General features: G+C 37.0%; 2 protein-coding genes and 1 pseudogene across 2 annotated transcripts; 2 read left to right on the top strand and 1 right to left on the bottom strand.

The window, feature by feature from the left end:
* Positions 1 to 5,640: 5,640 nt before the first annotated feature.
* Positions 5,641 to 7,443, top strand: LOC125213106 (putative disease resistance RPP13-like protein 3). Its single transcript, XM_048113466.1, has 2 exons — positions 5,641 to 6,487; positions 6,940 to 7,443. Exons 1-2 carry the CDS (start codon positions 5,665 to 5,667, stop codon positions 7,440 to 7,442), a joined length of 1,326 nt encoding a protein of 441 aa, XP_047969423.1. The 5' UTR covers positions 5,641 to 5,664; the 3' UTR covers position 7,443.
* Positions 7,444 to 7,458: 15 nt separating this feature from the next.
* Positions 7,459 to 8,625, top strand: LOC125210265 (probable disease resistance RPP8-like protein 2). Its single transcript, XM_048109827.1, has one exon. It carries the CDS (start codon positions 7,459 to 7,461, stop codon positions 8,623 to 8,625), a length of 1,167 nt encoding a protein of 388 aa, XP_047965784.1.
* A 758-nt stretch (positions 8,626 to 9,383) lies between these two features.
* Positions 9,384 to 12,799, bottom strand: LOC125212092 (annotated as a pseudogene).
* Positions 12,800 to 13,489: the final 690 nt, after the last annotated feature.

The raw sequence follows: 13,489 nt of genomic DNA, 5'->3' as shown, positions 1-13,489 counted from the left end.
GAAAAAAGTAGGATTGATAAGGAAAGAGTAAGCAGATGATGAAATAAAGTAAGAGATTGAATATTTTGTTTTTTGTCAAAAAGGAAAATGACTCAACTTTGTTGGAACGTCCCAAAGAGGAATACGACTTAACTTAGTTGCGACAGAGGGAGTAATAAAAGTGAAACGATACATTTATTAGCGAATGGACAAAAAAGTAAAAAAGAAAAAAAATAATATCGCACGTATTATTGATTAAATAACAAAATAAATTTGATATATTCTACTCCCTACGCCCCCCAATAATTGTCCACTTTGGTTCCGGCACGGGTTTTAACAAATTTAAAGGAAAGTGGGTTGAAAAAATTAATGGAATGTGGATTCCACTTTTATATATTGATTTTATAATAGGAATGTGAGATCTACTACCATTTATGGTAAAAAGTGAAAGTGGACGATTAATGGGGGACGCACAAAAATGATAATAGTGGACAATTAATAGGAGACGGAGCTAGTAGGATATATGCTGGCAGTGCAAGTTGTTTAGATGTCAGGATTACACTGCTTAATAAAATATGTGATGACATCATGACACAACTAATAATAGTTTGATTTTCAAGGTAAAAACAAACACCAAGTCAGAAACGTAAAGCTATCAAATGAAAATCGGACATTATTAAATTGGAGGGTGGCAAACTAATACGAGTATTATAAGCTTCATTATTAAAAGGTCACAGCGATCTGTAGCTAGGTTTGAAATGATATTCAATGCCAAGTTGTTAAATGTTTATTTACATTCCACATGGTGATCTTAACACATACTAGCACCTAACAGTATTATTTTGAAATTTGAATATTCACGTAAACACAGATCTATATGTAACTTGACTACCATCTCTAGCTTCTAAAATTATTTGATGCCTCAAATTATTCTTTTAAGAAGTACTTACTATATAGATAGCACACATCAACACTGTTACTTCATATTTCTTTTACTTTATTAATGTAGTATTAAAATTCATATATTTTACCATCAAATTATTTTTAAAAGTCTAAATAAACATGGAGATCTAGCTTTGGGAGTAATATGGTATGTTATCTATCTCGTAAGAGATAAGAACGTGGGACACTACAAAAAAGAAGCACTTACCAATGGAAACTACCAACCACCTTCCGTGCATTTTAGGTGGTCTCTATTTGCTTCGTCGGCATATTTGGAGAGCACCTCCCATGGGTTTGGATGCCACGGGCACTTCCATGTGTTCGGAATGTGGCGAGCACCTACAGAACATCTTGATAGTTCGCAGAGCACATGAAGGTGCTCGGCATTTTCAAGAGGTTTAGGGAAAGATTCCGAGCACATACAGGTGTAGTTGTAGGCATTTCTAAATATATAAATTTCTATATTTCTTAAATTATTCAAAAATTAAAAATTATCAGCTGAATAATAAAGGCACGAAAGTTGTGCCAAGCAAATAGGCACGAAACTTGTCAAAAAGCATAAACTACATCAAGCATTTCTTTTTCAGTTGTTGTGTTGTTCATTTGAGCTTCAATGAGAACTTTACTAGGATAATAGATGGTGTGAAAGACTTTTTGTTATTCCTTTGTCCAAAACAGCTCCTACAGCAAAATTCGAGGTATCACACATTGGTGTGATGATTATGGGGACCTCAACTAATTTGCTTTTCAACAACTAAAAAGCTGCAAGACATTCATCGTTGAAGATAAACTTGGCATCTTTTTCTAATAAATTGCAAAGGGGTTTAGCAATTTTGGATAAATATTTGATAAACCTCCTAGAACCCGGCAGGGCCAAGGAAACAAATTCCCTTCACATTAATCTTTGCCTTTTCCATCTCCAATCCCTTCTATGATACTTTGTGGTCCAACCACAACAATTCTTTCATTCACCATGAATTGGCAGTTTTCCCAACGAGATTCAACTCTTCACACCTTTGTAGCACACGACCTAGATTATGTAGACACTGATCAAAGGAAGAGCCAAACACGAAAAAATTATCCATGAAAATCTCCATTATGTCCTTATTCATTCATATCAGTAAAGATAGCCATCATGCACCGCTGAAATGTAGCCGATGTTACAAAGGCCAAAGGGCATCCTACGAAATGCATATGTGCCAATGGGACAAGTGAAAGTTGTCATGTGCTGATCTTCTAGGGCAATTGTTATTTGATTGTACCCCATAAAAAGGCAATGGAAAATGGTCCTTCCTTGTGGCTTTATCAAATTTTCGGCAATCCATGCAAACTCTACTTGAATTTACCAACCTCATCGCCATGACCTCGTTCTTCTCATTGATTTTCACAGTTATACCCCCCTTCTTGGGTGCACATTGAACAAGACTCACCCACTGACTATCAGAAATTACATAGATCATCCCAAAGTCTAGCAACTTCTTCACCTCTTTCTCAACAACCTCTTGCATAATAGGATTTGGCCTTTTCTGTTTGTCTCTCGCTGGTTTAGCTTCATCTTCCATGAGAATTTTATGCATGCAAACTGCATGGCTAATTACTTTGATTTCGACAATTTACCATCCTAGAGCTTGCTTATGAAGGTTTAAAAGCTCAATCAATTTCAACTCCCCTTCTCATTCTCACCAAAAAATGCATACTTGAGATTTGATGGGAGAGTTTTCAATACAAGCTTGGATGGGACCTCGACAGAAGGTCTTAAGTATGCCACACAAGCATCAATAACATTGCTAATCTCCTCTTGACAGTTCTCATCTTCGCTGAAGTCAACTTTCATATGAGAACCAAAATCTTGCTCCAAACTCCATTCATCAAACACACTATCTTCCTTTTGCACCGAAAAACAGCTCTTCTCGTAGATGCATCTTGATATGGCCAATTTCATGCATCGGTTATGGGTAAATTCAGTAGTTTCGTGGGTCTAACAAGTGTTTTAAGCCAGGTTGTGTAGAGAAATCGCCAGGCTGAGGAAAAGGAGGAAAACAATCACCAGGCTGAGGAAAAGGAAAAAACATTCGCCAAGCGGAGGAAAACAAGTAGAGGAGGAGCAAAAAGAGCATAAAATTTACCAGACGAAGGAAGCTTCAAGAGGAGGGGTAGAATGAAGAATTCAAAGAAGGATCTAGAAGCCATCCTCGTCTATAAATACTGGAAGCACACGTCAATTGGATGTAGTGAAGTTCCATGTACCTTAGAAGTAGCTCGCTTAGTGGCAAGTTGTGGTTGATGTGCGACCAGTGCGTGAGGGCGAATAAGTGTGACCCATGCGTCACTGCATCGGAAGGCACGCCCCGTGACAATGTGCCACCAGAAAAGTCGTAGTTATTGCACGGCTCATCTATGAAGCCTTCTTCTGGAACACCCCGTGCTGTTGAGCCACTTTCACTATCGCACATGACAAATATAGTAAAGTGAAATGGGGCTTCTAATGTGGACTAGACAAAAAATGGGAAAATGAGATTTCTATTGGAGACCCAAGGGAGTTGATCCTTACCATGTTTTGATCAACTTTAATTCATTATTTCTCACTTACTAGGCATCGGTTCAGAGAAATAAATATATTAAGGTCATCAAATCCAGACGTAAATTGACACTATATCATTTAATTTCATAAAATTAAATGCTTTGTCACTGATATTAATGGCCAAAGTCCTGTGATGAGCCACGATTCCAACATATTATAAATTTGTAAATTTTACGAAACCAAGAAATCCTTATTATAAGTATCAACTCAGATCCACATGTTAGTTGACCACCATCTCTACCTTGTAAAATTATTGGAGTATTAGTTATAAATTATTGGAGTTGACCACCACCAACTCAGAAATCCCTATTACTTACTAGTATTAGTTTGAAGTAATAAGATAATACACAGCAAAATAGCTATAATTGTACTCCTTATAAATTGTTATATCTAGCTTGTACCACAGCAACTATAATTTTGATACTATAACAAAATACTGATAAAATAGCAAACGTTGCTATAAAAATGTAAAATTATAACATATTCTGGGATACTACCTCCGTCTCAGTTTTATAGTCACATTTTGCCATAAAAGTTCGTCCCATATTTATAGTCACATTTAGAATTTTCCATATTTGGACATAAAATTTTACCCCATTATTCACTAAAATTACACCCAAATGTCATTATCAAAACAAAAATAAACCAAAAAGTCAAAAAGAGACTCACCTTCAACCAACTCACTTCATTTATTACACACTCCATCATCTTACTTCATTTATTACACACTCCTCCATCTCACTTCATTAATTACACACTCTACCAATTCTTTAAAACTCGTCTCATAACTAAACGTGACTATAAATTTGGGACGGAAAGAGTATATGCTAGCAATCGGTTGTCCAGATTTGCTTAATACAATATGTGATGACACGAATATAAACCAAGTCAGCAAAGCTATCAAATGAAATCGGATATTATCAAATCGGAGAAAGGCAAACTAAGTTTGGCTCAAAGAAGTCACAACAACTGTAAAGGTGTGAAACACTATTCAATGTCGTTGCAATATGTCTATTTGCACATTTAAAAAAATGTTGATGTCACTCATAACCCTGCACCACATGGTGATCTTAACATATACTACCTTGCACTGCTATATATTATTTTCAAATATCAATATTCCATCATAGCATATGAAATAGTATTAAATTTTATATTGCCCTAGTTGATCATTTATTGGTAATTGGTAGACCGTCCAAAATTAAATGCCATACTCTTGATGCAACGACTAACAGAGTTTAATATTTTAAAACATTAAATATTTGTAAGTAGACATGTTAATCAATAATCAATAGTTGTATTACTTCGCTCTTGTTTAGTAATCGTTAGTTGTGACTAATTTATTGTATTTGTCTCTAACTATGGAAAAATATTTTAATTTTTATATTTTGAATTGTCTATTCAAATTTTTATATCAGTTTCTAGCTTTTATATAGTGAATCACATTTTTAAGTAATACTACTACTTTAATCATTATTACTTACGTTATTCACCATGAAAACTATTTTTAATGATAAAAAAAAGTAATGAAACCCAAGTTTAAATAAAGATGGAGAAATAGCTTTGGTAAAACTACTGTATCATATAATGGTTTTTTGTTCCATGTCTTGTGAGATAAGAACGTGGGATGCAAATTTTTTGAGTCTAAGAACGTGCGAAGGGCAGTTGTAAGAGCAAATGTCAACGACAAATAATTGTTTTATAACAGCTAGTTGCTATTAATGTTTGGGGATTTGTTATATTGTAACAAAAGTAGGACTCAAGTTAGACCTGCCCAAGGTTAATCGAACCTGCGGTCCGTGAGAATTTATCCGAACCGAAACCGTCGATTTTTGAACCGTGGTTCGATTCAAGTTCAAAAATTTTTGTACCGAAACCGTACCTGAACCGCGAAAAACCGCCGGGAAAACAACCAAACCGGAACTGCAAAAACCGGCAGTTCGAAAGCGTAAAAAACCGCCAAAAATCCGCCGGTTTGAAACCGAAACCAAAACGTTATTACTGCTTTTATTTATAAACAAAGAGGGGTGTAATAATATAAAGAACTTGTAATACAACTAATTGAAACATTTAGCAGAATATTATATTATCGCTGCTGCAAGCTTGTCAAAAAATTTATGTGAATTATTGAAGTAAGAAAAAGAGAGTAGCAGGTGTGGAATATGGCGGAGCTAGTGCTATCATCGGCGATGGGAAAGCTGGAGAGTTTGGTGTTAAATAAGGCTGTTCCCCTTGCAGCTGGTGCGGAGAAGGAAGTGAAAGCGGTGATGGATGATCTGAATATGACGCTGGAAATCTTCAACAACTCTGCTCTCAGCGCCGTGAAACTGAGAGAGGAAACCATATACTCTCACTGGATGTCTGAAGTCCTTGATATGGCTCACGACGCCGACGTTGCCATTGATATCTTCATCTTCAATCTTGACAAGTCGATGGAAAAGTCGAAAGTACTCCACCTCAATCTCATTGGCGAACTGAACGCTGCCATCCGGATGAAGATCGGAAAAATCATGGAGTATGCCAAGTTGGAGTCTTCCTACTCAAGTTATCAACCACGGAAATCGGCTGCTTGGATTGAAGAACCGAATGTTGTGGGGTTGGGCAAGGACGTCGAGTTTCTTCTTCAGAAAGCGGTTTTCAACGAGGAAGAAGATGGCGTTTGTGTGTCGAGTATAGTTGGAATGGGGGGTGTGGGGAAGACAACTCTCGCCAAGCTTATATACAATCATGAGAGTGTGGTTTTGAATTTTCCATGTCGTGCTTGGGTATATGTTTCCAGTGATTTCAGTGAAGCAGATGTGCTTAGGGAAGTGCTTATGCAGTTGGGAATGGAATACAACAAGGTCAAGGTGGAGGGATTGACTAACACTGACCTCCGTTATATGGTTGCGGAACAACTCAAGGGCAAACGATATTTCATCGTTCTTGATGACGTTTGGAGAAACACAGACTTGGAGCTTTTCATGACTGTTTTTCATCATCAAGGTACTATCATCCCACAACTTTCTTTATTTTTATTTCCAAATCTATGTACTTGCAAGCAACAATACATTTCAATCCACTACCGGAAATTTTGGATTTTGGCCGGTTGTTGGTTTAGTTTTTATGCTTGAATTCTGACTTTGGACCTGCATGTTATTGTATAATGAAGTAAAAGTTCATCAATGTAGATCTGGTTCTAATTACCTGTAGATAAGGATTAAGGACTAACAATCAATTAGATAAGGATTATGAACTAGAGTGTACATCACACTTAATCTCTTGGACTTGCATGTTGTTGTAAAATTAAGTAAAAATCCATCAATGACATAGAAATTCATAAGTTTTCATTCTAAACTAATTATAGGTAGATAGAGTATCCTAATAGTTCTAGTTCACTTTTTATATCGATACTGCAATTTGAGCATTCCATCTTGAATCGATTCTTCTGCGAGCAGGTAAAGCAAGTAGGTTGTTGCTGACGAGCTGCACACGGAACATAATAAGGGATGCACACTACATTCATGAGATGAATATTCTTGATCCTAATGAGAGTTGGAAATTGTTTGTGAAGACGGTATTCAATGAAAAATACACCAAATGCCCCAACCACTTGGAGGAAATAGGAAAAAAGATCTTGGCAAAGTGTAGTGGTTTGCCATTAGCAATAGTGGTGGTGGGAAGCCAATTATCTAACAAGAAACATTTGGAGAAAGAATGGGAACGTTTTCTAGTAGAAACAATGGATTTAAGTGCAGTAACATCAGTATTGGAGTTAAGCTACCATAAACTGCCTCCAAAGCTCAAGTCATGTTTCTTGCATTTGGTCTTCTTCAAGGAAGGGAATACTGTAAGGGTGGAAAATTTGATACATTTGTGGACAACGGGAGGTATGCTCTTACAAGGAGAAGCGAAATACGAAACGGATGAGGAGATTGGAAGAAAGTACTTAATTAGATGAATTGGTTAATCAATACATGGTTGAAGTAAAGGACTTGAGTAGCAAAGACAACTCACGCGTGAAAAACTGCTGCATCAATAGCAATCTTCACAGGTTAGCTGTCATTAAAGCAGAGGAGGATATACGTTTTGAGATTCTAAGGAGTGATGGAAGTAGTATAGCCACGAACAAACCTCGTCATAGTGCTATAAATTGTAGCAGAGAGAAGTTCAATTACTCCGCCAATCAAGTTAAGCATCTTGTTTCTCTTTTCTTTCGTGGAGGGCTTCACTTTGATGTTAACCCGTCGTATTGGAAGAGTTTTGAACTGCTTAAGAGACTTGACTTCGAAGGTTTTGGCTTAAAAGCATTATCAGAAATGGTTGGAAAATTGGTTTGCTTACAATACTTGGGGTTGAGAAACAATTTCCTTCAAGAGCTCCCGCAATCGTTGTGCTCCCTAGAAAGGCTCGAGGTTCTCGATATAGCACAGAACTTCATGGTGAAACTGTCAGATATTATAAGGAAAATGGGCAGCCTTCGTCACCTCTACATGTCTGATATAATCTGTTGGGAGCCTTTGACGATAGATTCATTGATGAATCTTCAGACGTTGACCTACATCTCGGTTGATAGTTGGATATATGAGCTCTCCGGCCTGGAAATGATGAGTAGTCTTCGCAAATTGGGCATGGAAGAATTTGACGGAGCCTCAGATGTAAGCAAGACTTTTGCTTCGTTGGTTAAGTTGGAGAATCTTGAATGCCTTATCTTAAGAGGGTCTCGTTTTAGAAGCATGCCTTCATTGGATGAGCTTGGTGTTCTAAACCGTCTAACTCAACTTAAACTAGATGGAGTCCTCCCCAGGTTAACAAGTCCCAACTGTTTTCCTCCGATGATTCGTTACTTGACATTGGCTAATAGCTCTCTTGATGAAGACCCCATGCCGGTACTAGAGAATCTATCCGAGCTAGGCTTTGTCAAACTGAGGAATGCTTTCACCGGTGAACAAATGGTGGTGTCAAAACTTGGGTTTGCAAAGCTTAGAGTTCTATGTATTGGGGAGTTGTGGAGTTTGAAGAGTTTACAAGTTGGAGAAGGTGCAATACCGAAGCTGGAGCGGGTAGAGATACAAAATTGCCCTCGTCTAAAGGTCCTCCCTCAAGAGGTCATGTTTACCAAATGCATTGCAAGAAAGAAATAAGCTTAATGATCTCCAAAATACTGCAGGTGGATGCATTGTTGAAGTTAATACTGTGTTTTATCTTTTGTGTGGGCAATTTGGATTAATACACTCTAGTTTGCTTTGTTCTCATTTTATATTTTAGATTTTGTGGTTTTCCCTTCTTCCACTTAATCAACCAGCTGCTTAACCAAGCTAGCATAATTGGAGAAGATGCTAATTAGTTATTCAAGTAATACAATTGGAACCGAACTGATAGTGTTTTATTGAATATTGAGTGGTCTATCATGGTTGTAATTTCCCTGTTAATTTCCTTGCTTGAGGATTTCTATCACATCACTGTCATGTTTGATCATATGCACCTATGATTATGGCTATGGACATAAGCCTAAACTGTTACACTCAAGTTTCTATGGCTTTATCACGTTCATTTAGGCAGGTCCACTGCAGTCTGACCTAGAAATAAGATGAACTCTAAATAGAAAATAATAATGAATGCTCAATCCTACACCCAAAGCAAATCTCAGCATAAAAATAATTTTCACACAAAAAGTTGAAAACAGGAAATAGAATGGGCAAGGGCACAAGATGTAAACGAATTCAACAGTATGTGTAGCAGAGTCTAACCAACTTCTCAAACTCCTAACTCTACAGCTCTTCTTAACTTAGGATTATTCTAATTTGCTTATATACGAATTCAAGAGTATGAGCAGCTGAGTCTTTGATTTTGTTCAGAGTATAATTTTGAGCAATTTATGAGAGAGTAGTCTTTTGCTGGGACGGAGGGAGTGATATTTTTCATAGCACAAAAAAGATATACACGAAAATGCTTTGAGTTTGAATTCAAAAGAGAGATTCAATATCTGCTAAAGTCCCGGAACATATACAAAAGAAGTTCAATGGTAGACCAAGGCCCTCTCTTCACAGGTTTTCGAGGCAACCAACAACGTAGAGAATATTTGACAAAAGAAATGTCGCATGAGCCTTGAACCATTGTCTTTTTCTTTGCATATCATGCTGCAGAGATGCAAATATACAACTCCAACTCCAACACAACAAAGTCGAGCCTAATGAGAAAACAAATTGAGGTGCATTACTTATTCAAGCAAGCCACATAATGAATATTCCCCAAACTAGAATATAAGTAAATAAAATTGAAATAATGAAGGCACATTCTTGAGTTTTTATGCAACCACAAGTAGAATTAGCAAAACTATACCTGATAAGAAGCTTGAAATGTGAGGGGATGCAAAAGACAAGTGTCTATAGAGATAAAATTAAGGATTGACACTAAACTATTATAAGTTTATGTATAAATTATTTGAAATATAAGATACCTGGAATGATAAACATCACTTGGTCATTTCATAGGAGGAAAGATGGAGAACTTTAATTCAGGGCCTTCAGCTGGTGTCTTTTGCTTTGCATCCAAAATCTTCCTGGTGGATTCAGCTGCAGATGGGCAACGATACTAGTCCAACACTCGGAGGGTTGGTATGTCAGCCAGTTCAATAGGAATTTCACAAAGCCTCTCACAGTTCTTGAGCACACGGTTTGTAAGCTTGGGGTAGCTAAGTGGTGAAGCCCTCCATATAGCCAGATCTGTTTGTTCAATGTGCAAGTATTCAAGAGACTGAAAACCTCCACATTGTGTCTCCCAGGTGTCCCCCACAAATGCATTATCTTTTAGCTTGAGCACCTCGAGTTTCTGCAACAATGTGAGGGTAAACATATGATCCCAACTAAGGAAAGTGGAGCGTAGTGTAAGGCTAGTAAGCCCAGCTGGGATTTGATCGTATAAAGGAAGGCGACGCAGTCCCCCTTCAAAAAGTTTATCGTTTATTAGCTTCAGCTTTCCAAGATGCGCCATATTCCCCAAACAATCAATACATCCAATCTTTCTTTCAAGAAGCATGGCTAGTCTACCACGGATGCTCAATTCCTTCAAATTGGGAGCCCTCTCACACAGTTCAGCAGTGAAACTTTCTGCTGAGATTGTTCCAAGTGTTTGAAGCTCAGCACCACGTTTGCTTCCTGGACTTGGCTTTCAGGAAGGTAGCAGTGGCATTTGTCTGAAAATGTCTTAAATGCCTCATCTTCCAGATATCCGCTTTAACAAATGAGCGTACACAAGGACCTAAAGGTTTTGATGAGATGAATTTTAACTCATTGGCATGAATACAAATACGACGATACTTAGATATGTTAGAAGTTGCAACATTCTTGATTTCTTGAGAGAAATTTTCATCTGCAGCTTTAATGCGACAGAATTCACGGATGATTTCCTGAATCCGGCATGCTTTAACCTTACCATCAGGCTTAAATTTAGAGATTCTTACCAAGTTTCTGTTGATAAGTTCCTCCAAATACATGTGTGAAATTTCCTCCAAACTACTATCAAACTTTGGTTGTATGAATCCTTCTCCAATCCAAATGAAGATCAATTTTGACACTGGAATTTCATAAGTTTCAGGGAACATCCCAAAATAGAGGAAGCATGAGTGCAAGTGGTTAGGTAATTTTTCATAACTCTTACGTAAAACCTCTATGTTGATGTCATTCTCATTAATGTATGTACTTATATTCCTGGATACCTCTTTCCACGCCTTTTCCGTTGCAGTCATATTTGAGGCTGAAAATTTTGCTGCAAGGATGCCGCCAATGGCTACTACTGAAAGAGGAAGTCCTTCACAACTGCCCGCAATATATTTTGCATAATATATCAACAAAGGAGAGCAGTCTAGTTCTCTGACTACCTCCGTTGTAGCAGCTCCCAACATTCATCATCTTTAAAGAAACGCAACCTTGCGGGAGGTCTCGGGTGACTAGCATAGTTTCCCACTTCAAAATCGCGGCTAGTAATCAAGATTTTACCCTTTTTATTGGACTTTGGAATGGCAATGCGAAGTGTGTTCCAGTCAGTTGAACTCCACACATCTTCCATAACAATCAAGAATCTTTCTCTTTGGAGATAGGTATAAACCATTCTGGCAATCTCCAGGCAATCTTTTTGATGTATATCCTCATTTATAGTGGTGAAATATTTGAGAATGGACAGAAAGACATCCTTCTGGGAGAACTCTTCAGAAATTGGAAGCCATATACGGACAGGGAAATTGTAGATTATCTCTGGATGGTTGAATATCTTCCATGCTAGCGTAGTCTTACCGAGGCCATACATGCCAATTAAAGAAACCACATCAAAATAATCGGTTTCTGTAGTCTGCTGCCTTATTAGTTCTTCTGTCACATCTTCAAACCCCACCACGCCTTCCTGCCTTGGCCATCAAACCTATTTCATGAGTTTAGTTTCAGGACACTGAGTAAAACACACATTATTCAAAAAATTACAAATAGCTAATGACTAATGTTGTGATTTTATACTTTCTGTAGTTAATGTGCAGCAAACGTATAATTATGCTTTTTGTTTAGAGTGTCATTAGTAGGTTGGCTGATTATAACACTAGTCATTAATTCTCTAGCATGTGTTTTCATTTCTTAGAAGAGTTGTCTGGTATTCCACTTTAAGATGAAGAGTCCTTAAGTATTTTGTAAGTTGAACTATTTTCAAATCTATCCAAGAACCAATATTTTCTCCCTCCAAAACATATCTCTGTAACAGCTCCAAAAACAGAAACTACAACCATTATCTCAATCAAAACAAAGAGAAATTCTAGTGCCAACAATCCAACCCTTTCAATGATCAATACGGTGTTCTTGTATTTACAATATCACATGACTTTTCCGTAATCGTAAATTAAGAAATAAGAATACCTCAGATTTTCCGTAGTCTTATTGAGCATTGTTGCTGCTATGAATGAGCCAGTATCGTTCGACTTCATCTCTCACGCCGTTGACCTTTCCACAGATGCGGTGGAGATTGAGAGACATGGGCTGCGGTTGTTCCTCGATGTCGATGAGCTTGGAATAGAAGACGTCAAGCACATCATCCAACTCATAAACAACATCGTGAATCTTGATGCCAAGCAATTGCGCATTCTCATCCTTTCTCCGTTTTTTCACCGTTGCCTTGAGAAATGCTTTCAAGAGGCGGAGATCGATCTGAAGAGACTTTATCTGTTTTTCGATATCGCCGATTAGATCCGAGAAGTGGTAAATCAGTAACCTATTCACCACACTAAGCGGGAACTCAACAGCTGTGTCTGACATCTCTCTCTACCAATATTCCGGCAACGGCCCCTTCTATAAACTTCCAAATTTTACTAAACCAAGAAATCCTTATTATTATAAGTATGTTGACCATCGTCTAGAATGGAAAATACTTCTCTCTTTCCTAAAATGGAAACATCTCTATTAGTACCTTTTCATCTCTATTAATTTACTATCTCTTCATTAACTGACAAAACAACACTAAATGAAAACTCATGCCGATTCCCGAATATTACATATTTAATGTGACGGAGGAAATAGTAATTAAATTCCTTAAATAATTATTTTTTGCAAAACAACTGTAAATGTATATAGATAGCACACACCAAAACTGTTATATTATCTAGTAATATTAGAACGTATTTATAAGTTAGTAATATCAAGATAGAGAATTATATATGGATATTTCTAATTGTTTGATATCATAATTAAGCTTAACTCAAAGTTGATAAGGGCTCTATCCAATCTTAACAAAACTATAACTTTAACCATATTTATGTAACTCACCAATTTGTCAAGTTAAGCCATATTATTTTATATACAATACAAATTTAGATAATTTCTGTTCTATCAAATAATAACCAAAAAAAATTATATCTTTGCATATCTTGACATGAAGCGCGTATTTTTTATCTTATTTTACATATCTTCTCGTATCCTATTTTTTATTTCTTACCGTAACTATAAATTTCTCTATAGTATGTCTCAAAAGTTT

The sequence above is a fragment of the Salvia hispanica genome, chromosome 3, assembly GCF_023119035.1.
Source record: "Salvia hispanica cultivar TCC Black 2014 chromosome 3, UniMelb_Shisp_WGS_1.0, whole genome shotgun sequence".
In the NCBI taxonomy this organism is placed as follows: domain Eukaryota; kingdom Viridiplantae; phylum Streptophyta; class Magnoliopsida; order Lamiales; family Lamiaceae; genus Salvia; species Salvia hispanica.
Note: the sequence above shows the minus strand (reverse complement) of the source record. Positions and strands in the feature narration are given on the sequence as shown.

Bases quoted from the DNA above. Each gene is read 5' to 3' on its own strand.
- LOC125210265 (XM_048109827.1), top strand. From the start codon at position 7,459: ATGGTTGAAGTAAAGGACTTGAGTAGCAAAGACAACTCACGCGTGAAA.
- LOC125213106 (XM_048113466.1), top strand. From the start codon at position 5,665: ATGGCGGAGCTAGTGCTATCATCGGCGATGGGAAAGCTGGAGAGTTTG. The intron at 6,488-6,939 runs GTACTATCATCC...TTCTGCGAGCAG, and splicing joins GACTGTTTTTCATCATCAAG to GTAAAGCAAGTAGGTTGTTG.